General features: G+C 43.1%; 1 protein-coding gene across 8 annotated transcripts in view; it reads left to right on the forward strand.

Moving 5' to 3' along the window:
- ELMO1 (engulfment and cell motility 1) overlaps window positions 1–26,500 on the forward strand; it is a 576,900-nt gene that overhangs the window by 541,280 nt on the left and 9,120 nt on the right. For all 8 annotated transcript variants that reach the window (XM_053608836.1, XM_053608837.1, XM_053608839.1 and 5 more), the window contains 3 exons: window positions 5,000–5,112; window positions 12,081–12,188; window positions 18,497–18,579. In XM_053608836.1, coding sequence (XP_053464811.1) covers window positions 5,000–5,112; window positions 12,081–12,188; window positions 18,497–18,579 — 304 coding nt within the window. The remainder of the gene's footprint in view (window positions 1–4,999; window positions 5,113–12,080; window positions 12,189–18,496; window positions 18,580–26,500) is intronic.

Raw genomic sequence — 26,500 nt, forward strand, 5'->3', positions numbered from 1 at the left:
AGGAGCCCTGCTGGCTGTAGGGCAGGACTCCTGCCTGCCGGACCCTATACCTTGCTCCCATGCCCACGGCCACCTCTGTGTGTTCCACGCAGTAGGTGGCAACCTCACTGCCACGCTGACACCTATGGCCACACGCCTTGTTTTATAAAATGTTTATGTTTCTTGAGAAGAAAAATGCAAGCTCCATGTGAAGAAATATTTGGGGGGAATAATATTCAGTGGGTTGAAGAGGCTTTGCTTTCTTTCTTAGTTCTTGATTATTTCAAAAAAGAAGTTTGATTATTTCCTCCTTAATGTGACTTAACAGGGAAGATAAGTCCATCCATGCAATTAGTCTAAGTTAATGGACATAAACTGCTTAATAGTCCAAAAATGGGTCACTTAACACTACATTGGAGGGGAAAGGAAGATACGAGAACAAACGCTGGTGAAGCAGGGAAGTGAAATGTGTGACTCCCAGACTCAGGTTGTTAACAGACCTGGGGTCAGGTTCCAGTGCTAGCTACTACGGACAAATGTAGCTCTGTGGGCTAAAGTTATATAAGGCCTTATAAGCCTGCTGTCCTCATCTCTAAAAATGAAGCCTGTCTACGTCTTGGGCACTCATGAGGGCTCAACAGAGGAGTGCATGAAAATCACTTAGCTGACACATAAAGCATCCACTCACAGAAACGATCACTGTTATTAATCCATAACCAGAATTTAACAAGTTGTGATAAGGTTACTACGTTACTGTAAAACTGACACTGTGAATGTATTTGTATATACCTCCCCTTGTCTTAGAAATTACAGTAGAAACAGGAGAGAAAGAAAAAATGTTAAAACAAGTAGAACCTGATACCTACTTTGCAAATCTGCACTCTTGGTATAGATCAGCCACAGGCCACACTCAAAGCTTTCTCATAACTTATGGAAGTAGGACAGTTTGGTCAGTCATACGATGTTCAGTGGTCACACACTTGACAGCCATCTCCTACATGCCTACTAGGCGCCAGACTCTGTGTGTTGGTGATGCAGCAGTGACGAGAACAGACACAGTCCTTGCCCCTTGGTAATTATATTTTAGTGAGGAGGAAAGCAGACAGCACTGTAAATAAGATGATTGCAGATTAAAAGGATAAGAGATGACAGAGACTATCAGAGCAGGATAAGACAGTCCGCAGCTTTAAATGGAGTAGTTAGATAGCTCTCTAATTAGGAAGGGGACATTTGAGTTAAGATGTGTAAGGGAGTAAGGGAATAAGCCATGTGGATATTTAGGAAAAGGGTGTTCCAGGCTGGAAGAACCACCAGTGCAAAGGCCCTGAGGTCACAGCACGTCTGGAGGCTCAGTAAATAACAAAAAGTCCAGGGTGGCTGGAGCAGAATTACTGAGGGAGTGAGCAAGAGGGGATGAGGCCAGAATGGTAGCTGGGAGCCTCTTACACATGAGGGTTTCGAACAGAGAACTGATGTGACTTGACTGAGGTTTTTGAACATTCCCTTTGGCTGCTGTATTGGGAATAAACTCTGAGGACACACGTTCGGAAGAAGAGAGATCAGTGAGGAAGCTATTTCAATAACTACTAAGTTAGACTATCTACTAAAACTTGGATACATTTTGAAGATAAGAGACAATAGTATCTCCTGATTTGATTGGGTGTGGGGTATAAAAGAGAGAGCCAAAAACTAAAGGACAGAGTGAGTGGAGCAGGTCTGGACAGGGTTATCAGGAGTCCAGCTGTGGACATGTCAAGCTAGGAGACATCTGAGTAGAAAGTCAGACAAATGAGTTTGGAGTTCAGCAGAAAGGTCTAGGTTGGAAATATAAATTAGGGGATTGTTAGCATAAAGTAGATATTTAGAGGCATGAGTCTATAAAACAAGGAAAAGAAGAGGTTCAGGGACAAAGACCTGAGGCCCACCAGTGTTGAGTTGGAAACAGATTAATTTTAATAAACTGGCATTGTCACGCCACAAAAAGTCTCCATATTATTCTTTCTTCTAGATTAGTGATCAGAAAACTATGGCTCTCAGGTCAAATCTGATTCACTACCTATTTTTGTAAATAAACTTTTATTGGAGCACAGCCATGCTCATTTGTTGGATGGCTGCTTTCACTCGATCAGGGCAGAGTTGAGTAGTTGAGACCCACACCAACCATATGGCCCACAAAACCTAAAGTATTTACTCTCTGACCCTTTACAGAAAGTTTTTCAACCCCTGCTCCAGATGGACGGCAGACAGTAGCTCAGCAGGGCAGACTCCAAGTCGAAGAAGGAATCTCACCCGTCTAATGGTGCTGTCTGCTCTCCGCGTGTGGCAGTGACCTTGACTTGAAATTGTTTTCCAGAAACAGTGCTAGACTTTGAGTTGCTCTTCACACACTCTTCAAATCCTCCCTCCTTTAATCTTCCTCCTTTTATGATTTGCAAGGTCTTTGGATAGAATTAGAGGGATATTTATCAAAGCAAAGCCAGTGAACCCATGAGCCTGGCCTCACTGACCCCAGGAATTCCAAAACCTTACTCCAAAAGTCAGAACTCAGCCGCAGAAATACAAATATTGTAGGGATTACCTATGTTTTCCTAATATGTGTATGTGTGAATTTTATAGTTATTGTAGTCGAGAAAGAAGAAGAAACTGCTTAGAAAAAGAAAAAGCTGTCCTGTGTCCCTCATTGCCTGATCATGTGTTGGAATCCTGTGGGGTTTATAACAAAATAAGGGCTGCTCTCATAGCAGCACATACACTTATTCTGAAGGTGCGTCCCAGGCGCCGGTTCCATGATCAAGTGTGTCGTGACAAGCACCTCTGGCTTCTACACTAAAGCAGTCCTAAAGCTTTAAGTAGGATTACTCAGAAGTTCTTTCAACTATTTTGTTCTTTTGGTCCTTATCTCTGCATCCTCCTCTCCATTTTAATAGCTCAACCTTACCCTGACAAAACTATTATTTAAAGATGGATGTGTAAAATCAGAACTGATGAAATTCCCAAACCCTTTTCCTTGTGCTCCCTCCGTCTCCTGGTGCCATCCCTTTCCTCTCTGCCCAGTTGCCCAGTCATGGAAGTCAGGAGCAGAGATCTATTGCTGTTGGCAACTACCCTGGCAGCTTACCCTCTTTTCTCTATTCAGTGTAGGGTTCTTCATAGTTGCGATTTACTGAGTCCATTTTGCAAGAACTGAATAACAATAATAATAGTTTCAGTGATCAGAAGGCCTGAGATGAGACCCTAAGAGACCTGAATGGGGAAGGCTTTCCAAATATCCCAAGCTGTGTTATTAGGGCTGAACTTCTATTTTATCCTTTTTCAAGGTTCAATTGGAACGGTATCAAATGGCAAGATGTTTGAGGCCATTTAAGCCTCCAAAAAATGTGTTAACAGAATACTAGAATAATTAGAATACTCTGGTAGATGCCCTGATCCTTTTATGTAACCATATATTTTTTCTTATGCGCAAGTAGAAGCCACCTGTCTTGAGTCTGTGCCCATATTTTATACTTAACCTCCGTAAGCTATTTCCCCAACTGTAAGGTGGGAATGAAGATATTAACACCTATCCCTAAAAGTGGTTTTTGTAGCTGGAAGGTGGGAAAGGAGGTTAAGTGAACTCAAATTGCCTAGTGCACTACCTGGCTCAGAGCTGGTGCATACTAATCATTAGCACCTCTCCCACCTAGGATGGAGCCCCATGTGAGAGCAGGTTGCCTGCGTTCCAGTGGCAGGGCAAGTCTAGAGTTAAGGCAGAAGCGATGAACATGTGAGCCTTGACTGCAGTGTAATTTGGGGGTATGGATTATTTGGCCTGAGGAAATGGGAGAATATCACCAAAGCAAATTCAGTGATGCCTTCCATTTCTGCTCAGTGTTTAATAGAGACTTGTACTCACACTGTGTCCTTTGGAAATTATAGCAATTTCCCGGTAAAAATTCTTATCCTCATTTTACAGATGAGGAAACTAAAACAGATAAAGTGGATGACATGCTAGCCACAGGCAGAGCCTAGACAGAAACACTAGCCTTCTGGCTTCTGGATCTGTGTTCCAGCCAATACTCGTGACCCTGCTCTGAGGGCTGGGCTCTGGGACTCGGTGTAATGTCTAAATGGAAGGCATTACTGAATTTGCTTTGGTGATATTCTCTCCTTTCCTCCGGCCAAACAATCATACACCAAATTACACTGTAGTCAAGGCTTATACATTCTAGCTTCAACTAGAACATCTCTATCTTTACTAGACTCAAATGCTAGAATGCTACATAGAATTTCCTATGATAAAGATCTCTGCTCTTAAAAAGAAAAAATTGCAAACCGTTTCACTCTATCATTGCTTTGTAGCACAGTCCATCCCAAACTAAATTACATCGTATTAGCCTGAGACAAGATGCAGATAATCTTTAATTTATCCCTTCATTATCTCACTCTCTGTGGGCTAGAATCTGGGGCAGTGTTGCTGGTCCCATTTGTGAGTGATGGAATTGGAAGCTCTGAGTTGCCCTGTGGTTTGCTAATGACCAGTGTTTGCTGTGGAACAGTATTCACATGGGTGTCCAGTATTCCTGTTTGATCAGATCACAAATGTACTCTAGTTCACCTACTACAAGGAAAAACATTTGAATACAAATGTACTCTAGTTCACCTACTATAAGGAAAAACAACATTTGACCAAGGATTTATTGTCTTGGCAGACCTGGACATGTTTTTGCATAAGTTTATATCTATGGTTTCATAAAATAAAAGAAGACATTTCTCAAGACACTTTATTCTGGGAAAACATCACTGAAGTGACTGGCGCTTTTGTCGATATTCTGTAAATGTCAGAGACTCTATCGGGTTATTGTAATAGATAACCCTGGCCACTCACACTTCATCAATGATTCTTCAAAGTACCACCTTGGGAGCTACTGGGGTGATCAGGCAAACATGCAGCTCACACTCCCTGCCCACCGCCCATGCAGCAGGCTGAGCCAAGCGAAGGTTCTCGAGGCGTGCTGTGCCTTATATATTTATCTTCTAACAGGGAACTAAAGGAAAAGATTCAGCCCGAAATCTTAGAGCTGATCAAACAACAACGCCTGAACCGCCTTGTGGAAGGGACCTGCTTCAGGAAACTCAACGCCCGGCGGAGGCAAGGTATTGTTTCTGAGACACTCTGGACTTGGGTAGGGTAAACCGTAGCCTGAGCCCTGGAGATCTACAGGGCCGTAGTGTTGGTTTAAGGCGGCCACACAGTGCTGACGAGCCACACACTGTTGTATTTAGGACAGGAAAAACAGTCCAGCTAAGTTCTGTTCTGCACATACTCAGGGAGAATCAAAGCCCAAAGCTACTAGAAGACTTACCACAGAACTGGAGGAACCTTCCTTGTTATTTAGGTGGTGGCAACATCAGCTAAATTAGCCAGAGTCAGTTGTATGTCCAGAACTCTTCTTGCCTGTGGAAAACTCAATGTTCAGGATATATGGCCCCCACCAAGATGATTTATAAATTTTAGACTTAGTGACTTTGGGCAAAGGGCATAGAACTGTGGGGCTGGGAGATGAAAAGGAGACACACACCACCCGATGCCCATCTGGAATCCTTCAGAATCTGAATTCCTAGAACTAAATTTAACCTTCTAGTCTTCTCCACCATGAATCTTCCCTTTCTGGGTTGAAATGAGTAGGTTCTACCAGAATAACCCCGTTTCTAGATGTAATAATTGCAGGGGGAGGGGGGGCTTGTTTGCTTGTTGTCTAAAAATTTTCAGTCTTTATAAATTTTTCCAATTTTCTAAAAATGAACTACCTTATAAATAAAAAAAATTAACATCTAGATTATAAATGTATTAGTTCAGCTCCCTGGGGAGCATGACCATCTGTGTTTAATACAAAATCATCCTTCTGACTGCAGAAAGGAAGGCTTTTTGGTATTTGGTAAAGTGGATTTGAAATCTGGTGACTGGCTCTGTGCTTAAAAATAGGGATTCAAAGCAGACTGTGCTGAAACTGGTTTCCTATCATTCCACCAAAACATGCCATCAGTGAGAACATGACATCTGTAGTCCCTTCGAGAAAGATGCATTTCTACTTGAGACCTCAGACCAGGAGGACACCTGCCTGCCAGGTGCCATCACAGGTTAAAGAGCAGGTGCCCCCTTGCAGGAGTCACAGCCACACTCCCTGTACGTTCGTCCAATAGTTGAGTAGGACACAGATGAGTGGATGTAAGGAATTTATTTTATAAGGGAAAACATGAAAGAAGTTCCAGTTTCACCAACCTGGAGACTGGGGGAACAAATACAGAACCCTCGACTGGCCCCCACTGGGCTAGAAGGCCCAAGTTGATACTGGGCATTCTGCCTGTTTCTTGTGCCACTTTGCTGCCTGGATAGTCTGATGCAGATGTGTATAGATTTGGGCTTCAGGGGGTTCTGACCACATTAGAGCTGGTAAAGGCAGTTACAGCACTCACCAGCTAGGTGGCCGTGGACAGCCTGCTCAGTGGCTCTATGGTTCTCTTTCTGTCAAATAGGGGTGATGTTAGCTGCTGCATGCAAGCACTGTACAAGTTAAATGTAGTCACACATCCATAAGACTTAGCCTAATGCTTGGCAGATTATCAAACATTCATTAATGATGTTTGTTGGCTATGAGTTTTTAGCTCATGGATTGTCAGAATATAGATTTTGAGCACAGGAGGTGGCTGTGGAGAGCACGGGCTTGCTTCACTCCTTGGTCCCTACCATGGAGTAGAAGGCTCTACTTGTGAAATCCTTTATGACAAATTGCCTGGCTCCTGTGTTCCCTGGACTCCTACAGGGGACAGTTCAGATAAAACCCAGAAGCTGCCTCTGTTAGGGCCACTCTTTGCTTCGTAAGAATCTGTAGGCCCAAGAACTGCCTCCACCCCCCCCCCACCCCTGTCTTCCTTATATTTCAGAGATTAAAGTTGTTCAGAATCACTTCCGTGGGACGGTCTTGACAAGAGCCCAGGGATAGTCACTGGAGAGTCATTTCAAGAAATGATAGCATGAGGCTTCTCATGGAGGACACCGTCCATTTCACTGACCAGCAACACCTCTTTTAAGTGCTGACATGACAGACTTATCTGTGAAATCAAGGCCAGGCAAAACGTGCACTTCCTACTTCTGGCAACAAGGCCTGTGTCCTTTACATTGCTTTTGTGGCCCAGTCAGATCACGTAGAGCCAAGTGGTTTCCTCAGGCACTGTAACCATATAACCCTTTGGGGGAAAGCAGGGTGTACTTTTCCTGTCCTTGAATGAAATCTTCTTTTAGTATTTTGTTAAACTGAATCGTAACTCATTCTGATGAAACGAGAAACATACATACAAATAAATACATATTTTAAAATGAAGAAAAGCTAGTTTATTTCCAGGAAAAAGGCACCTCCTAAGTTAAAGGACAAAATAGCAGATAATCGTTCTCAAAATGGGAGAGACCAGTGGTGTGGATAAATGAGGCTACCGTTGGCCAGAAGAGCAGGAAGGCATGAATATTTATTGACAGCCAGCTCTGTGGAAGATGCAGGATGCATGCTTTATATATGTTTTACTCATATCATTATGACCATTACTTAAATGAGAAACAAAGACCCCTAAGGATTTTATCCCTAGGCCAAGGCCCACTGCTAATTAGTGTCAGGGCCAGATGTGTGACTGCAAGGCATCTGTTAGGCCAAGTCATCTTTAAACGTGAATGAGAGCTCTGGAATGATGTGCTATCAACACCTGTGTCCAGGGAGGCAGAATTCTAAATCTGAACGAGTCTCTGGCTGTGAAAAAAAGCCCAGTAAGATGAGAAAGATTTGAAAGTCAGAATGATCTTCATCTGTATCTATAGCTATTGTTTCCCTTTACCATACAAAGAAATCTTGGATCACCTCACCTGGGAAGATGACATTTCCCTTTAAACACATTTTATGGGGTCCTCTGGTTTTGGAACTTGGACAGTTTCAACCTTAGGCAGCAAATGGACCTTCTCCTCAACATTCTTGGCCCATTTTAGGTTAACCTAGGAAAAATGCAAAATGGTAATGTATGCGCTCTCAGACATCCTTTAGAAAAGGCTGCCCCGACTTACTAACACAGGGCTCTCAAGGCCCTGTCGGTCAGCAGCCAGCTTCTAACTGTGGACCCTGCACTCTGAATGAAAGTGTCCTCCTACTTCCACAGCACAGTCCATCAGGATGTGGTTCTGGCTGTGCCCTGCTGAACTGACCAGCATCTCACTCACCAATAGTAGCTATTATTCAGCCTGCTGGTTTCCCCCAAAGACATAGTGACCAGCCCCAAATGTGTCGTCTTCAGCCTGGATGGTACGGACAGTGAGCTGCACTGTTCATTGTAACTGCATGTGGCTGTTTAAATTAATGAAAATGAAAGAAAATTTAAGACTTGTTTTCCTTATTATTAGATAAAGCAGATGTAGAGAATTTCCATCATTGTGGGAAGTTCTGTTGAATAGAGCACTGTAGAAATTATAGTTGTCGATGGTCGTTGGCTCCACAGTGATGTATGTAACATTGGAGATAGCGTTAATCAACCCTTCCTACCAGGCTTCTGCGCTCTGAAACCAGCTTTTTCCTCTGATCTATACACACACACAGAGCAAGAAAAAGCAAAAGGAAGAGAAAAATTGAAAACACAAACTTGTTTCCATATTTTCAGATTTGAATGGGGGACCTAGAGATGGCTGTTAACATATTCTCGTTTGTAATTCACTGGAAGACCTCCATATTAACTCTTATTTCCTCCTTGAATGCTAGTAAACAATCTTTGATAATGTTCTCACTGCTTCCTCTAATTGCTTTTAGTGACGCAATTCACTCTTTCATTGCCCAGGGCAATTGAAGAACTAGTAACATCATGCTGGGCGAAAAGGAAAATACACATTTTTCTTGCAGTAAAAGAAACTGCAAATCAAATGACTGCCGGTGGCTGACAATGAAACTGTCTCGCCTAACAAACACGTCGGGGTACTGCATTGGTTGGAGCAACTGTGTTCGCTGGCTTAGCAGCTTTCCCTTCAAAACAGAGACAAAACCTCTACACCTTCCACAGCCCAGGACTCAAGCTTTTTCGCTGAGGAAGATCCAGGCTGAGGACCCCCCTGTTTAGTTATGAGACAAAACAAGTTTCTCAGCCTTTTTAGTCCCTTTGCCTAATATTTTGTTGTCCATCTAAGACTTCCTATTTGACAGGCAGGAACTGAACACATCACTCACACCAGTGACCTGGATCTTTGTGCTATTTACCATTTTAGTAATAGAGGAAGAAGAACTTGGATAGGATAAGAGAAGAATGAGCCAAAGGTAGGAGGAAAACCAGCGCAGGGCGGCATCATGTAAGTCAAAGGAATTTGAGGTTCTGAAAGGAGGCCATTCTGTCACGTTCACACCAGATATTGTTATGGCAGGGCTCCAAGTGGCCTTTGGGGTTTCTCTTAAACAGACATTGGTGGCAACTTTGTAAGGAAGATGGCTGTTTTGCCCCCAGAACCCTGATAAATAGCCACAGTTCTCTGATAGTTTATGAATGTAATATAATGTTCTCACGGGAGACCTTCCCTTTTCCTACTTTTCCCTGTAGTAATAGCCAGAGTTGCTGCTTTCTTCCTGTCCCTACTTCTGAGACCTGGAAACCACATCTTTCTCTTAGCTGAGGGAGCTCCTTGTCCTTGAGCGCCTTGGCCCTCTCTCATCAGCCTTTCATTCTAATGATTTTTTGCCACACCTGGTAAAGTGTTGTGTGCACTGCAGACGCCCTGCAAATATTCATTGGATAAACAAATTTATCCTGAAAGTATAAGCAGCAAGATTTTTTGAAGCCTTACAAATCAGCGTATCTTACACTTCATAAGTTGTGTGATTTACTCCATGCTATATCTATTTGTATTGTACTGTGTACCTGTTAAATTTCTTAATCTTTCTGCTGAAAATCCATTGAGTATAACTGGTCTTCTTTGGTTGTGTCATACTTCCTCTGGCTTCAGGTACCACTGCTAAGTCCTGGAGTTGACCCTCAGCTTGCGAAGCAAAGGATTCCTATAAAGTGCTCAAAATAAGGCCAGCACATCTAAGTGCCACATTTCAATGACTTCCTTCCCAGCCTCTGTCACCCTTTAGTCACTCACTTAGCCAGAAATCTCCTCTCTGTGGAAGCAGGGGAAGGTACACTTTATAGCCAATTTCTCCAGATGGCTTTGAGCTCATAACAGCTATGCATGCCAGCTGACAGGAACCTGTGGGCAGAAGGAGCCCCCATGTCCTGCCAGGCCTGAAAATCCACGGCCTTCTCTTCTGGAATTCACAATGCCTATTGTGAGTTGCAAGTCAAATTCCCAAATGTGATCTCCTTACAGAAAAGGCAGTAATCACACATTTGCCTAATTATTAGGAAAATGGCTGTGAATTACTCAGGGATGAACTTTGTTTTCTCCCTGTGAAATTCTCTCCCACATTGGATGTGTACATCTAGGATAATCATGAACATGTAGCCACTCCAAATGTTTTCCTAGCTATCAGATGGCCCTTTTTGATCTCTCTCAAATTTTTTCACCAGAGTTCAGATCCCTTTAAATACATTTTGCCAAATTATGACTACGTTCAAGAATTCTCCAGCCCTGTTTAAAGGTGTAGAAAATGGGGGAAGATGGGGGTCACAGAGATCGTTCCTTTGTGGACCAAGTTTGGGCATTTTCTTTGCTCACTGCGCAGCTTTTACTTTCACGCTTTAAACTTCTTTCCTAATAAGAGAACAATATAATTAAAACATGATTTTGCAGTGAATGGAATTTTAGATAGAAAGCCACTTTTCTTAAAATGTAATGAAGAGCTTTTTGGTCAGGTTGGTTTCAAAACAGTTTGTGTTTCAGGTGTACTAATGAGGTGACTTGGCCAAGGCCACAGAGTATGCCAACTGTTTAACGGTTTAAAAAAAAAAAAAAAAAAAAGCTGTGAGTAATAGATGCTTTGTGCTTTAGGGATTTTGACCATGTCCCATTGGGTCTTCATTTATCAACTTGGCCAACACCAACTGCGCAACTTTTTGTGTCAGGAAATATGCCAAGGAATTGGGACATTGTAGTTATGAAGATGGGGCTGTCATCAGAGAGACCCTGCCTTTTCCACACCGTCAGGGCTGGAGTCCTCTTCTTCCAGTAATAATAATTGTTCACAATACACCCACTAAAGGCAAAATTGGTTATCCAGGATCTTTAAGGGGGAATACTGAGGTGCTTAACATGTGGACACCAATAATGTCAATGCCAGACATCTGAGTGGGACAAAGAAAATGGTAGAGCCGTTCAGAGGATGGAGGAGGCAACACCTGAGCTGAGCCTGGAGAACTGCACAGACGTTGCTATTGCAATTCTAGTTACAACAGTGCTCTTTGCCCCCTTCTCCCTGCCTCACAGACTTATGCAGAATTTCTTAGTACATTTGGGAAACTGAGAGGATAAGGTTGAGGAAGTTATTTATAAGAATACGGTAATCCTAAGGCCCTGGTCCTTCCTATTCAGAGAACTAAATTTATAGGAGTTGGAGAAGAGGAAAACTGAATATCTTCAGTCTTTGGATAAATCCCTGCATTATTTAGATGAGTTCCCCATGAATATCACCCCTTTGTGTATCATTCATTGATTAATTTGTGTTGACTTCAGAGGTCGGGGTTGTGATGTCAACTGTCCACAACTATTTCACAGTCTGAAATCTCAGAGAGGAAAGTGGAAGCAGGAAAGTTCTAAGAAAGCTATCTTTTCTTCCCCTCCCTCCCACTTCTGTCAGTCCTATGTGAACAAGGAATAGTTCGCCTGGTGGTTATAAATACTAATCCAATACCCGCTGAAAACGACCACCTCATAAAATCCATTGCCATCGAGCTTGAAGGATTTGATGACTTTCCTGATGGTTACCAAATGTGTGCCTAAGTATCAAAATCAAAAATGGGCTTAGCTGCCCAGCATCCCAGAATACATTCTTCCCCAAGACTTAAAATAAAATGAGTTATTTGTTCCTCCAGGCAAGAGTGTTAGGAAGTAACCATGCTGGTATTTTTGGGAACCAGAGTCACTCACCTTGTAAACTTTTTTCCTTCAGACAAGTTTTGGTACTGCCGGCTTTCACCGAATCACAAGGTCCTGCACTACGGAGACTTGGAGGAAAGTCCTCAGGGAGAAGTGCCCCACGATTCCTTACAGGACAAATGTAAGTGGAGGAGGCCTGAGTTTGGGCTGTTTGTTATTCTGATCAGGTACAAGAACTGGCTGGACTTGGGGTTTGGAACTGAACAGGGAAGAACATAAAAAGGATGCTCAGGTATCTTTCCTGAAAGACCTACACGGGGGTTCAGATGTCTACTTTTTACAAGACTTATCCAGGTGATTTTATTTTTCAAGGAACAAAAACAGAATAAACCTGTTTCTGTCGATTGTCTTTTCCTGATGACCCAAAATAATTTCACAGGACTCGCATGCCTGCCCCTACCACGTTCATTCATACAGTTTGATTTATCCCATCACTATAGCACAGTTCATGGCAGATCCAAATATGTCTACCTTTCTAGCTTACTTCAGAGAAGTCACTAGGACACTTTAAAAATTTATGATCAGTTACGTTGAACTGTTTGCTAAATATTTTTCCAAATATAGTAGAACCTCTATAAGTTGGCCACCCAGTATAACTAACTGGTCAACATAAGGACCTAGGCCTACTATATTGATGTACATGTGGCACATATCTGGTCTGTGAAAATTAGTCAACTTAGGAGGTGGTCCATATAAGGGGTGGTCAGGTATGGAGTTTCTACTATATATTTATTTGCTTTTTCTGCATGTTATCTGTCTTAACAGACATGATTTTGAGGTAGCAGTATGTGCAGGATTCTTTTAAATCAACACCAAACAGGTGCCAGGTTTTTTGACAGTGCTTAGGGTACAAATTAAGCAAAATGTTATAGAAACATTGAAACACTGAAATACACAATTAATTTGGAAGAGAAGTGATATAAAATAGTCTCAGAGGACATACCAAGCACAAAAATCAGAGGGAGAAAATAATCAGAACACTTTTAAAATACCTTTAAAATTACCTTGACACTACAGTGTTCAGGTAAGTGTGTCCCAGATGGAGTCCTGGCCAGAGTCTCACACCTTCCCTCCCATCACCCCAGGCCCATGGAAGTCAAATCTGGACTGCCTTCCTTACCGCTCATCGCCATCGAAGGCAAAAATAAGCCATGAGTGGGAAATTTCCTGCCACAGTCAGACTCTGTGCTGACATCTCAGGCAGACAGCCTGGAACATTCTCTGTTCCTCCAACTTAAAAATGGGACAGCCTGGTCTTTGTAGTGTCATTTAGTTCAGAAAGCGATCTCATCTCCTTTCCCAGGAGCTCTGCCTCCCCATCCCACATTATTGGCTCCCTAACTGGGGAAGAAAGAAATTTGAACTCCACTGCTGCACAGATGCTGGGGCAGTTCTGTGCATGGCTGCCCTGGGAGATGAGGACCCTCCCTCCAGAGTTCAGAAAATCTCTCAATCCCACCACGGACAGGCTAACCCACAGTTCTCTAAGTGTGGTCCCTGGACCATCAGCTGCAGCGTCACGTGGGAACTCATTAGAAGTCCAGATTCTCAGACCTTATTCCCCTCCCTGCTGAACCAAAAACTGTGCAGGTGGTGACCGGCAGTCTCTGTTGTAACAGACCCTCCAGGTGATTCAGATGTGTGTGCAAGCTTCAGAATAGCAAAGCTGGATATTGTTCCATACTCCACATGGTGATTTCCCCAAATGAAGCTTTTGCCAATAAGTATTTTTTTTAAGTGATTGATAGTGTGTTGCTAACTTTTAATTTTGGCAAAAAAAAAAAAGGATGTTAAAAAATAAATTCTAATTAAAATGTAATACCACAGTTATATCATTAAAAGGGGGGCTCTTGACCACAAAACGAAAAAGGTAAGAAGGATCTCTTCTTGGAACAAAAGGAAATCTCTTCTGCTGAATTTGTTCTATGAAAAACTCAGCATCCTCACTTTCCTACATTTGCAATTAACTAGTGAAAACTCACTGGTGAAAACTCCCTCCTGAACTAGGAACTGCCCAGGGCCAATGATGTGAAATCACTGCTATGCAGCTGTTCAGTGAAAAGACTTAGAGGGGACTGTTGGTGGAAGCAACCAGCAGCTGTCTGGGAGGTCCCGCGCAGCCCATTCTCAACCTGACGAGAGGGAAAGAGGTCAGGAAAGAAGGAACAACAGCTTGGCTCATTCCTTCACTGGAGCTAGCATTTACCCCCATGTTTATAAATATGTGATCCACTTCTCAACCCAAGGATAGGCATGAGACTGGTGGGTTTTCTAGCTATGAATGAAGAACCCCCCATGCTACCTGGCCAGTTGCCTAGGAAATTGGCATCCCTGCTCCTAGAGACATCTCAAGCGCTGGGTAGCAGTGGGGCCTAGTGTAGGGGCAGTTCAGGGGCTTACCCACAAGCTGATGCCTCCCAACCCTATTGAAAGCCTCACCTCCAAGACTTCAACATGAAAAAATAATCAGAAACCTGGAATGCTGATGCCAGAGAGTGCTGTTTTGCCAGGGTGGTTGCAGGAGAACAAGGCCTGAGCTGCAAATCTCCACATAGCTTTTGGCAGTGGCCACTGAGTGATACTGGTTCTGGAAGAGGGTTGCAGCAGTATCTTTGACGGTGCCTCCAAAATTCTTGTCTGCCCTTTTCTACCCTGTTTCCCCGAAAAAGGTGTGCTCCCAAATTTGCGCTAGGTCTTATTTTCAGGGGACGTCTTATCTTTCCTGTAAGTAGGTCTTATTTTCGGAGATGTCTTCTTTTCGGGGAAACAGGGTACTGTGGCCTTTGAGATCTAGTAACGTGACGTTCCAAAGAACTGGTCCATGCACAGTTTATCCATTGCAAGATGATCCAGGAATGCATACTTGTTCGGATGTGTGCATGTGGGAGGGTGTGTGTCTGAGTGTGTTGGTGGCATTGAATCCTCCTGCACGTTACATATCATGTGATGGAGGGAAATAAAGCTATACTCTGGTGAAGGCAAGAAGGCCCCGGCCTGGGAAACTGAAGTTTGCTACTTCATTCAGATCGCCACCCGGTTTACCTTTAATTTCAATTCCACATTCTGCCTACAGCAAAATAGCTACTCTCTTGGAGCCTTTAAAAGTCAGAGCCCTTATAACACTGGAAAAACGAGACATCTTTTTAATTAATGCGAAGTGCCCTTGCTCTTGCCACGTACCATTGCCCTCTCTTGAGACCAAAGGCGAGACCATCTTCCACCTTCAGTTACTCAATGCTGCATATCAAGATACTCATAAATGACACAGTGTCATGAAGTCATCATAATACAGCTATTGTGACTGAAAACAGAGAGCCTCTCCCTAGCTGCCTTCTTCCCCCAAAGCTTAGGAAATCTCTCTTCTCATTTTCCTTTCGTTGTCAGGAAACACGGCCCTTGAAAGGTCATATCTCCTCACATCTGGGGTTCTTGCCTCACATCCCTCCTGCCAGGTTTACAGGTTGTCATCACCCCCACTAAGCACTGGACTCCAGAGCTCTCCAGCAGCAGCGTGGGCAAGTGTCCCACTGCCTCCCTTTGACAGAGCTCAGACTGTGCCTCACTCCTCCTTTCCCAAGAGGAGACTAACGCCGATCCAGTGCAGGAAGACAGTGGCCACATCTACTTTTTCAGTGGTATTTTTGTTTTGTTTTAAATCACGATTAAACCATATTTAGGGGTGTGCTTAGCATGATTTGTGGCACCGGCACCTTCCAAGCATAGGGAGAAATTGTGACCTAGCATGGAGTAGGAGAAAGAGAACTAAACCGAGCTTTGCCCCTAGCTGTGTGACACTGCATACTCCATTCCCTCTGTTTAGACCTCAGTCTCCTCATCTATAAAATGGGAGTACTAAAATAAGATCATCTCAATCCAGTCCAAACTGAAATAAGCATTGAAAGAAATGAGGACATGCCCCAGGGGCTAAGTGTGGGTGTTTCCCTCGCCAGGGAACCTTTTTGGTCTTCATCTCTGGACCACACTTCTTTATCTTCCTCCACATAAAAAGGGCTGATCCAAATGCTAGCCTGGCTTTGAAATCATCAAGAGGCCCCTGCTGTCTCCTTAAAGTGTGATTCAAGAGATGGAAGCGTGTCCCTCTGTTTCTGCCCCTGAGAATAAAGAGGACAGCATTTGAACCTTCCAGTGTTGGCTCTTCTGGCACATGTAGAGACAAACTATGCAAAAAGCAACCTTTAAAAGCTATGCTGTATTTTTAGAATTTTGTGTTTTCTTTTTAGTCTTGATCCTCTGAGTGATACAGCAGCTTGTCTCTGGGACAGGGGACAATGCATATAAAAAAAAAATAAAATATGTACTGCCACAAAACCCAGTGGAAAAGTGCCTTTTCTCCCCCTGAAGCCTTTCCATTAGAGATTCCGAAGACTGCCCCCTTGACAGGCTTTGGTATTCCTCTTTTCCCATTCCATGTGATGGGTTTCAAAGCCAAAGGATAACTTACTCCTTGTAGATTATGTACACGCTCCAGTTCATTGACCATGTTAACTATTATGACGAAAGGCTTTCTACAAGGTACTTGTGACTCACGACTCTATTTGAAGCTTGAGGGTTTTTTGAATGGATTTGCTAATTATATCACAAAACTCACTTCAATGGTGGATTTTTCCATTAAAGAAAAGTTAGCCAACTTCCTAGTGTGCCCAAATGTCCCCTCCTAGGGTAGTGATTGGACAGCCAGGTCAGCCACCAAGGGGAACAGTGCCAATCCTTGCTTATGAAAATGGATTTAAGGAGAACTGATGTCAGTGTTCATGGTCAAAGATAGGTTCAAGAATCACAGAGAGCCCCTACAGGAAGATGCCAATCCAAATGGGACCAAGCAGAGAAGCAGAAAAGCTGTCTGAGGCGAAGGGGCTGCCTTGCTCCCTGTTGCCACACAAACAAACAATCCCTGGGTCTCAGTGGCTACACACAACAGAAGTTTATTTCTCACTCACATGACGTGAGTGAGACGTGATTTACATAGGCTGGTAAGGGACTGCTCCACACAGCCACTCAGGAACACAGGTCAGTAAGCAGCTACATCGCACAGCTGCACCTCCTGGATGGAACATGTGGCCTCTTCATTCCCACACCTGGGGAGAACACATAGAGGATGCCTCAGGCTAGAAAAGAAGCACTTCCTCTCACATTTCACTGGACAAAACCAGTCACATGACCCCCCACCTAACTGCAGTGGTTACTGGGAGTTGTATTCATGAAATTGTATTCAGTTGTATTCAGACAAGAAATGTCTGACAAAAGGGTTTGGAATCAAGGTGCAAGATGTGGTGGGTCAGATGGCACAGGAGCCTGTAGAGATTCCTCAAAGGCCCATCACAACCCCCTTCTCCTTAGAGAAGTCTCTAGGGGTGTTAACAAATTAGGAAAATGTTAGCTTTTAGGGGCCTTTCCTGTTCTATTGTTTTAATATTTCTACATTCTATCTTTAACTATGAAATACCTATTATCTCCATCATTAAGTGAGTCTAAGGAATTGTTCACTTCAACAAAACCTAAATTCCTGCCTTTAGAAATCTATACCAGTCAGTGTGAGCTCCTTGAGTCACTACCCCTTGTGGGACTGAAGGCTTAGGCATTAAAGAGGGACCAATGAGTTTACACGGTTTGAAATTAAGGTTCCAAACCATCCTACTGTCTTCTCTCTCTCAGTTGACTTTTTGAAGTTTCAAATGCACAACCCTTCCCATATCTTTCCTTATCTTCCTCTAACTTCTGAGTAAGACATGAGATAACATCGTTTTGTCCAACTGCTTTATTTTCAGAGTCCCCTATCAGAAAGGAATGTTCCCTTTATTTAATTGAGTTGAGTTTCGTTGTCTATAAGATAGGATAAATAAAACCTGCCTCACAGAAATGTTGTGAGAATTAATGAGATGGCAGAGAGAGACATTTTGGAGAGTGAGAGTTCAGAACTGAGACGAATTTTTTAAGATAGGGCTTTTTTCCCTCATTATCCAAACCTCAGAAGCTATGTAGATGCAGACGCTGTAGCAAGACATACTGATATATGGAAAGCACTTGGCATTGCTCCCGACACACAGAAGCTTTCTGTAATATCAGTGTTAGTACCACTACTACTATTACCAGCACTCTCATTTCTAATGCCTTCACTTTGAACACCACTATGTTGGGTACTTTTTATGTCTTTGTTTTAGGGAACCAAACTCTGCTAATAAGCAAGCTTTTTCTCTCCAGGGATGTTTTATACCAGAATATTAAAAACTATCTTTGTTTCCAGTCCTGGAACACCACTTGATTTCTTTTCCTTTTACCACTCTGCTCTTTCGGCAGTGGTTTCTGGGAATGGCAACTGCGGTAGCAGACTCAGTGCTTGGTCCTGTTTCTTTATTGACATCAAAGCTTTCACATGGTGTAGTTACTTTCATTTTCTTTTATGAATTGCAGTGCCAGTGGCAGATATCAAAGCTGTGGTGACGGGAAAGGACTGCCCTCACATGAAAGAGAAAGGTGCCCTTAAACAAAACAAGGTATGATTTCCCAATTATTGCAAATAGCTCTATTTGCCCAATGCTGTCAGTGACTACAGTTGGCCCAGCCCTCCTGTATAGTTCTGTGTGTGTGTGTGTGTGTGGTTGTGTATCTCTTACTCAGTGTTTCTTTCCTGATTGGTTTTGCATCACCACTTGCCCTTATCCATTCTCTCCCTGATCACTTTTCTGATTCCCACCATCTCTTTCACTCTCTCACTTTCTCTTTCCAACCCTAGGAATTGCCCTCTGGTTATTGTCACCCTGTCCTCTCTCCACCCTCCTCTGCTCGTCTCCACCTATGCTCTGGGCTTCTCCTAACCCCGCCAGTCCGGTTCATTGCTCCCTTCTCCAACTTCCACTGCAAGCTCGTTTTTTTTAATCCTGCTATGATCACCCGCTTATCACACTCCCTGTGGGCTCAGAGAAGCTTGGGACAGGCAGTGACTGACTCAAAGAATTGTAGAACTTTTAAAGCTTGAAAAGTTTTGTGAAAAGTAGGCCACGAAGTATCTCAAACCCAGCTTAAAGGAGGGCATTTCCCCCGAGGTGTACGAGAGCCTGGTTGCTTCACAGTGCAATACTTTTCACTTCCCTTCCTAGTTTACCAACTATCTTAATACAGAGGGTAGAGGAAGGGCATTATTTGAAAAGAAAGAAGAATTTCCTTTGCCTGGAGATATTTTCCCTTGGAGAGGCCATCACAGAGCCAGTTTTTGTTATGTCTGTGACATCTTGTGATATATACCATCCGTGAATGAAAGTCTCCAGATTTATCTGGGTGCTAATGATATTTTGGTACCCCACATGTCACATAAGTTAGTAGGTTGCTTCTTTATAGCATCCATATTTAAGAGGGACACAGAAATGATACACATCCTATTTATCAATCAGTTAAGATAAATAGTCCCTGCTCTATAATTTCCAATGTTATAAGGCAAAGGAGAGTCCATGCTTTTGCATGATGGTTAAGAGAAAACAAAAGTACTATGAAAGTCCTGTTCAGGAAGTTAGAGGACAGAGGATCAGCCACAGAGGCTGATTGCAAGGTCTTTGCTTCTTAAGTTATGCAAGTATGACTCACCTCAAGTCCACAGGAATACCTTGGTTGTTGAACCCATTACAACACTATCACATAGTGCATTTAACTGCCAGCTATAACAATGTCAGGACATGCCCAAGAGGCCGAGGTCCATGGATTTTCTGTTACACAGCACACATAGGGTTTCCATTTCTCTCTTCTCCATGATGCGGGGAGTCAGGGATTGTTCAGCTCAGTGGATTCCAGAGGCAGATCCTTAACTATAACAGCTGAGTCCCCAGTTATCCCGGTTTGCCTCTTGTAGGGCAGACTTTTTTCAGCACTAGCAGGGATTACCATATGCTCATCGTGTCAGGTGTTCCTTCCACTAGCTCAGAGAACACTGGCTGTGCTCAGCTCAAGTCAAGGAAGTCCCATATTTATATAACTCTTAGAACTGAGCAGGAAGCCAGGTGGGGAAATTGGCAGTGACAGGAGTCTGTATGCCAAAGAAGGCCAGGAAGGGGATACCTGGAGGCAGAGAAGCCTGCCAGGACTCAAGCTTGTTAAGGAAGGACAGAGAGAATCATGTAAAATAAGTATGGACCTCCTGGTTCAGCTACAACATGTAAAGAGCTTGAGAGTTGTCACTCACATCCTTATAGTATGAAGAAGCTGAGCAAAGTGGAAATAAAAAACTTTTCTTGAAGCTAGTAGAGAGAACTGAAGTTGAAAGCAAACCATCACCCTGGAACATGAAAAGTCAAGAGTCCAAAAAGTCATAAGAATCTTAAGCACGTCTGAACTTAATACAAAGGCATCAAAATACATGCATTATGAATGAAACTGACAGACCCAAAAGGAGAAACAGACAAATCCATTTTTACATGGGAGACTTCAACATCCTTTTGTCAGTAATCAATAAATTAAGCAGGCAGAAAATAAAAAAAAGAATATTGATAACTTGACCCAAACCATCAATCACCTTGATCTAATTGACATTAATGGAATAACACACCCAACCACAACAGTAAAATACAGTCTTCTCAAGCTCACAGGAGACATTCAGCAAAATAGACCACATTTTGGACCATACAAGACATCTTCATAGATTCAAAGAATAGCAATTATACAAACTATGTTCTCAGATTACAATGGAATTAAACTAAAAATCAAAAGCAGAGAGATAGCTGGAAAATCCCCCCAATGTATTGAAAATTTAACAAAACACTTCTAAATAACTCATCACTCCAAGAGGAAGTCTCAAGAGACATTACAAAATGTTATAAACTGAATAAAATGAAGATTAAATTATCAAAATGTATGGGATGTGGTGAAGGTAGTGTTCAGAGGGAAATTTATAGCATTGAATGACTGTACTAGAAAGGAAGAAAGCTCTAAAATCAATGAAGTTTTCACCTTAGGATACTAAGAAAGAAGAACAATTTAAGCCTAAAGCAAATAGAAGAAAAAGGAATAATAAAAAAAAAAAATGGGACTCAATGAAACTGAAAATACTCTAGAAAATCAACAAAACCAAAAGCTGCTTCTTTGAAAAGATTAATAAAATTGTAAACTTCTAGCTTAACTGAGAAAAAAATGAGACAAGACACAAGTTATCAAAATAGGTCTAGAGATGATGATCTCATTTGAACATATGATACATGTGGGTGTATTTGGACTTCTTGTATCAGACTCCTCTCCCCTTAAAGGAGACTAAGAAAACCAGTAAATGAGTAAATGATTTCAGCCTTTTTTTTGGGGGGGGGGGTTACTTATTGTCATGACAATTAATAACAAATTGAATGGATGGATGATTATGGATGGATGGATAATGATGTCTGGATGGACAGATAATGGTGGGTAGATGATAGATGGGTGGTTAGAGGGTCTGTGGGTGGATGACAGGTAGATGATGGGTAGGTAGATGATCAGTGGGTGAATGGGTGATAGATGGGTATATGATAGACAGATGGGTGGATGACAGATAAGTGGATGGATGATGGAAGGATGGATAGATGGGTGAATGATGGATGATGGGTTATGGATGGATGGATGGGTTCATGATAAATGGACAGATGGATTGATGGATGGATGGATGGGGCACAGTGCTATAACCAGATAAGTAAGACTGCAATGGAGGCTACTTCCTGGGATTCACTGTTCCAGATGTTGTAGCCACTCTGAGCTTCCTGCCTTGAGAGGTGAGAATGGCACTTTCTCCACTAGCCTGTCTCTTTCATTTGCATATACATGGAATTACTTGTCTTTCAGCATTAATAGTATTCAGTTACTTATTCATCAGGCAAACCATTATATGCAGACAAAGCCACAGTTCTCCCTCCTCAACACCCACACCCCACACTTCTTTGTCCACTACTCTAGAGGCCCCCTCCTTCAGACCCCTGGAACTTTTGGGTAGGAAAGGGGTGACCTGCAGCCTAAAAGGACAGTTGACTAAAATGTGTCTATAGGAGGTCTGTCAGTGCATGGTGGGTGGGCAAGAACCACGGCCTGCTGTCTGTGGGGAGCAGCTTCTGACATTCTGTGCTACAGGACTCCTGGTTAGCTTAATTGCTGAGCAAGGCAAACTGAGCCATTAGCATCCATTATGGAGACACTTGGTTAATGGCAAAGTATTAGGGTCATCTGACCCATTCACTGTCTGCTGATGTGCCTGACACTATCCAGCCCCCTGGGAATAGGAAGAGGAAGGGAACTGGTCCTTTTCCTTGAGGCATTTGTTCACAGTCGGTCCCTCACTCAGCACTGAGTGCCTGCCATAGGAGAAGCTCTGGGTGTAGAATGTAAACGTAGCCCTCTCCTCCTGGGGCTCAGAGCCTAAGGTCTTTAACCGACATCAGTGCAACAGGCAGATTTCTGTGAGACAAGAAGTTCTGGGTTCTTCACAGAGAGATTAGAAATTTTCTGACTAAGACTTGAAAAGAATTCTCATGAGTAGATGGAGATTCAGCTGGAAGACTTTTATTTTTAAGGATTCAGGATTCTAAATTCTAAATTCTATAATTTAAGCTCTATAATTTATAAAAATAAGTTGATTTGTGGCTGTGCGTTTTAAGTTGGGCATTCTTCATATTTGTTTCAATGGATTCTGGGATTTTAGTTGAACAATCATCATGTAATCAGCAGAGAGAAGGTCTCACGAGTTCCCACCACTTCAGACAGGAGTATATTTGGTACAAGAGAAACTTCTGTCTTCCCATGTGCCAGATTTAAGCTTTTGTTTTTTCAGCGTGCTGCTTAAGCCTGAAGTAAGTATATTTTACCAGAAGCTAATGTCCTAGCATTATCTTGAAAACCCTGGTCTTAACCAAAAAGCACTTTATTCAGGTTTACTTCATTCATTATCATTCATCTTATTTGTGGCAGATGCTAGGAACCCAAAGATAAATATGACCTGGCCCCTATCCATGGGTGTCCAGTAGATACGATTTGTATATAAACATGCAGTCACAATTGAATGCATCTGAGCCCCCAAGTTTACACACAGAGGGACCTAGGAGAGTTGAGAAAGGCTCAGAGAGAAAATAACATGTGACCTAGCTTCTGAAAAGGAATCAGCCAGGAGGAGAAGTGAGGAGAAGACTTCCCAGGAGGAGGAAATGGTCTATGAAGAGGCCCAAGGCCTTTCCACATGTGGCAAACATCCTCTGATTGGAGACTTTGAGTTCTAAGTATAGGATAGACGGGACAGGGAAAAGAATGTGGGCTGGGGAATTATTAGCCAAAAATCCTGCTAAGATAGATCGGGGCCAGAAACTTATAGCTGCCTGAGGAAGGCAATCTCCTCTATGTACTACATGAACGAGTGGTTTTTGCCTTCTAAAAAATAGATTCCTATTCTTAGATATACAGATGAGCAGCAGTGTACTATAGCTCTGAAATCTACTTCTATTGCTGTGACCACAGTTAGCACCCAGGCACACATGCCAAGTTATAGCCTGCGTCTATCATCAAAATGCTTTGCCCTCAAGACGACCTGGCTAGATCGAGAACCAGGATAGTTAAGTGAATGCTGGGCAAAATAGCCAGACATGCTAACTTATTCCCAAACAAACTTATTCCCACTAATACTATATACGAAGAATATGTCACGTGAAACTATACTTTTGTATTCAGTCAATCTCTCATTGGTCCAATTAAGAAGGCAGTCGCTATGCCCAGGCACCATTTCTCTGAACCTCTCCTGACTTGGCATGCCTTGTCACTGCTCCCAGGGCCAGTGGGTCAACTGGGAGTGGAGGAGGGATCGTCAGTGGCCCCGGACATGGAACGATATTCAGTTCCCCAGAACTCTGAGCCTTCCTCCACATGGCAAGGTGGCAGGCACGCATCAGTGGAACACAGGACAGAGATAAGTTGCCTTTGGATGTAATTTTTCACAGATTTAAATCCAGAGGGAATAAAAGACCTTCAGTTGTGAGCAGCAAAGCCCCAGCGTGTTGGCTGTGTAAGTGAGTGTGGCAGCGTGTGAAGACAAGCAGCCCCTGATCTGTGGCATTCTACTCCACAACCGCCTTGCACCTCTCTCCCTCAAGGACAGTTTGGACAGGTGGCAGCTTCTGGAGTGTTAGCCAAAGACATGGCGTCACTCCTGGCTGCAGCCTGCCTGCTGACAGTGTGAAGAGCTCGCCTTCACCAGCGACTCAGTGACAGCAGGCCGGAGATGTCAAGAGAACCCACTGTGAGCAATAGCACCCACATGCAGGCATTTGGTTCAGAGAATTAATTCCTTCCACTCTTTCCCAGGCAGCCTTGGTGAAATTAATGTGGGAATTGGCATTCTCATAAATTTCCTGTTTCCTGCCTGTGTTTACCAGAAATCTAGGTCATGACAGTTCTGACTGTTCTCATCTTGAATGATATATGCGTAGAAGGGCAAAGCCCCAGGTCTGTGCACTCCCTCCTTTTGCTGCTTTTTCTGGCCCTGTGCAACAGAGAAAAGTGTCACAGCCGTAACCACAATAACACTCTGGTCTCTAGTAGCTTTAGCACCTAGTCAAGAGCACGAGTCTGGGCTGCAGTGATGTTCACACTGGCTGTTATCATCAGTGAGGGGACCATCCATCATGTAATGTCCCTGAACAAAGATGCACTTGTCCCCCAGAGTCAGCCCGGGGCAGAGGTAATTTTCACCTTTTCTGCTTAGGCCAAGTAAGATCCTGACTGATTGTTAAGAATCAAAGTCCATCCTCTCCTTGCTTTCCCATCTCTAAGTATAAGTCAAAGAGAGGTTTCCTAATGAATGACTCTCAGATTAATAAAGAAATCATCATTTTTATCAATGTTCCTAACCCTAGGACAGTTTGTATAAATTTATGAGATTAAAGAGTAACATTTCACTGAAAAAAAATGCTTTAAGAAGAAAAGAAGAAATAATGATGTATGATCCCAGCACCTCAACATAATGACTTTCTTTTTTTTTGGAGGCAGAGTCTCACTGTGTCTCCCTTGGTAGAGTGTCACAGCTCACAGCAACCTCCAACTCCTGGGCTCAAGCAATTCTCATGCCTCAGCCTCACGGGTAGCTGGGACTACAGGTGCCCATCAACAGCACCTGGGTATTTTTAGAGACGGGGTGTCACTCTGGCTCAGGATGGTCTGAAACCTGTGAGCTCAGGCAATCCACCTGCCTCAGCCTCCCAGAGCGCTGGGATTACAGGCGTGAGCCACCGTGCCCGGCCAACATCCTGATTTTCACTTCACACGCTGGCTTCCTTGTCTGCCCTCAAGTAGGCCTTGTTCCTTCCTGTCATCAGTGCACACAAAATGTGCATTCCTCCTCCTGCCCTTCACTTAACATCACATCTTCATAATTACCCCCACTGAATGGCTGGACAAATATGTTACTTTGGGTTACTAATTTTTTATTTCTTTAATACCCAAAGTGGAGGGGGAGAGATTTAGTTTCTTCTTACGTTCTTACAGATAATATTTAACTTTTTCTTGCTTTTGAATGTTCTACAAGAATACCCCCTGGAATAGCTGGTTCTTGATACGTATTGCCGTAGTAGTTTTCTTAATAATTTCAATTTTTGTTGACACTGGTAAAAGCGTACCATTACAGTTATAAACTAAAGGACTCAAGAAATATGGTTATGGAAACAGATGCCATACTTAATGGAAAATGATCATTTGTTTGTCTGGTCTTGTTTTTATATTATTGTCTGTACTGGACAGGCCTGGGTAGAGGCCTAAGGAAGAAAAAAAGCAAAATATCTGGAGAGCATTTTTGGAGAATCGCTCCAATTGAATGACTCAGCATTTTTTCCCTCACTGGATTCTATTTCTGGCAAAGTAAGGAGTCCATTTGCATGTGAGGTACTGGTACACATGGCCTGAGAACCTGAGCTTCCCCTGTGAGGGAGGACAGCTAGAGCAAGGCACATGAAAAACTCCACGAGAGCCAGAAATAGCCAGAAGAGGAATCCTGCTAACATGGGTCTGTGGAGTTCACTTTGGAGGAATTCTTTCTTTTCTTTTTTTTTTTTTTTTTTAAGAGACAGAGTCTTACTCTGTCACCCTTGGTAGAGTGCTGTGGCATCACAGCTCACAGCAACCTCCAACTCCTGGGCTTAGGTGATTCTCTTGCCTCAGCCTCATGTGTACCTGGTACTACAGGCACCCACCACAATGCCCAGCTATTTTTTGTTGTTGTTGCAGTTTGGCTGTGGCCGGGTTCAAACCTGCCACCCTCGGTACATGGGACCAGAGCCCTACTCACTGAGCCACAGGAACCACCCTTGGAAGAATTCTTTAATCCAACTGAAATTCTGCAATCTAGAGGCACTGGCCTCATCTCCTTGCCATCTTCTTGTTTCTGGGCCATTCTTGCTGTGAGTCACTGGCCCCAGACACATCCCCTGACAGATAATATGG

The sequence above is a fragment of the Nycticebus coucang genome, chromosome 11 (genome assembly GCF_027406575.1).
Source record: "Nycticebus coucang isolate mNycCou1 chromosome 11, mNycCou1.pri, whole genome shotgun sequence".
Lineage (NCBI taxonomy): Eukaryota > Metazoa > Chordata > Mammalia > Primates > Lorisidae > Nycticebus > Nycticebus coucang.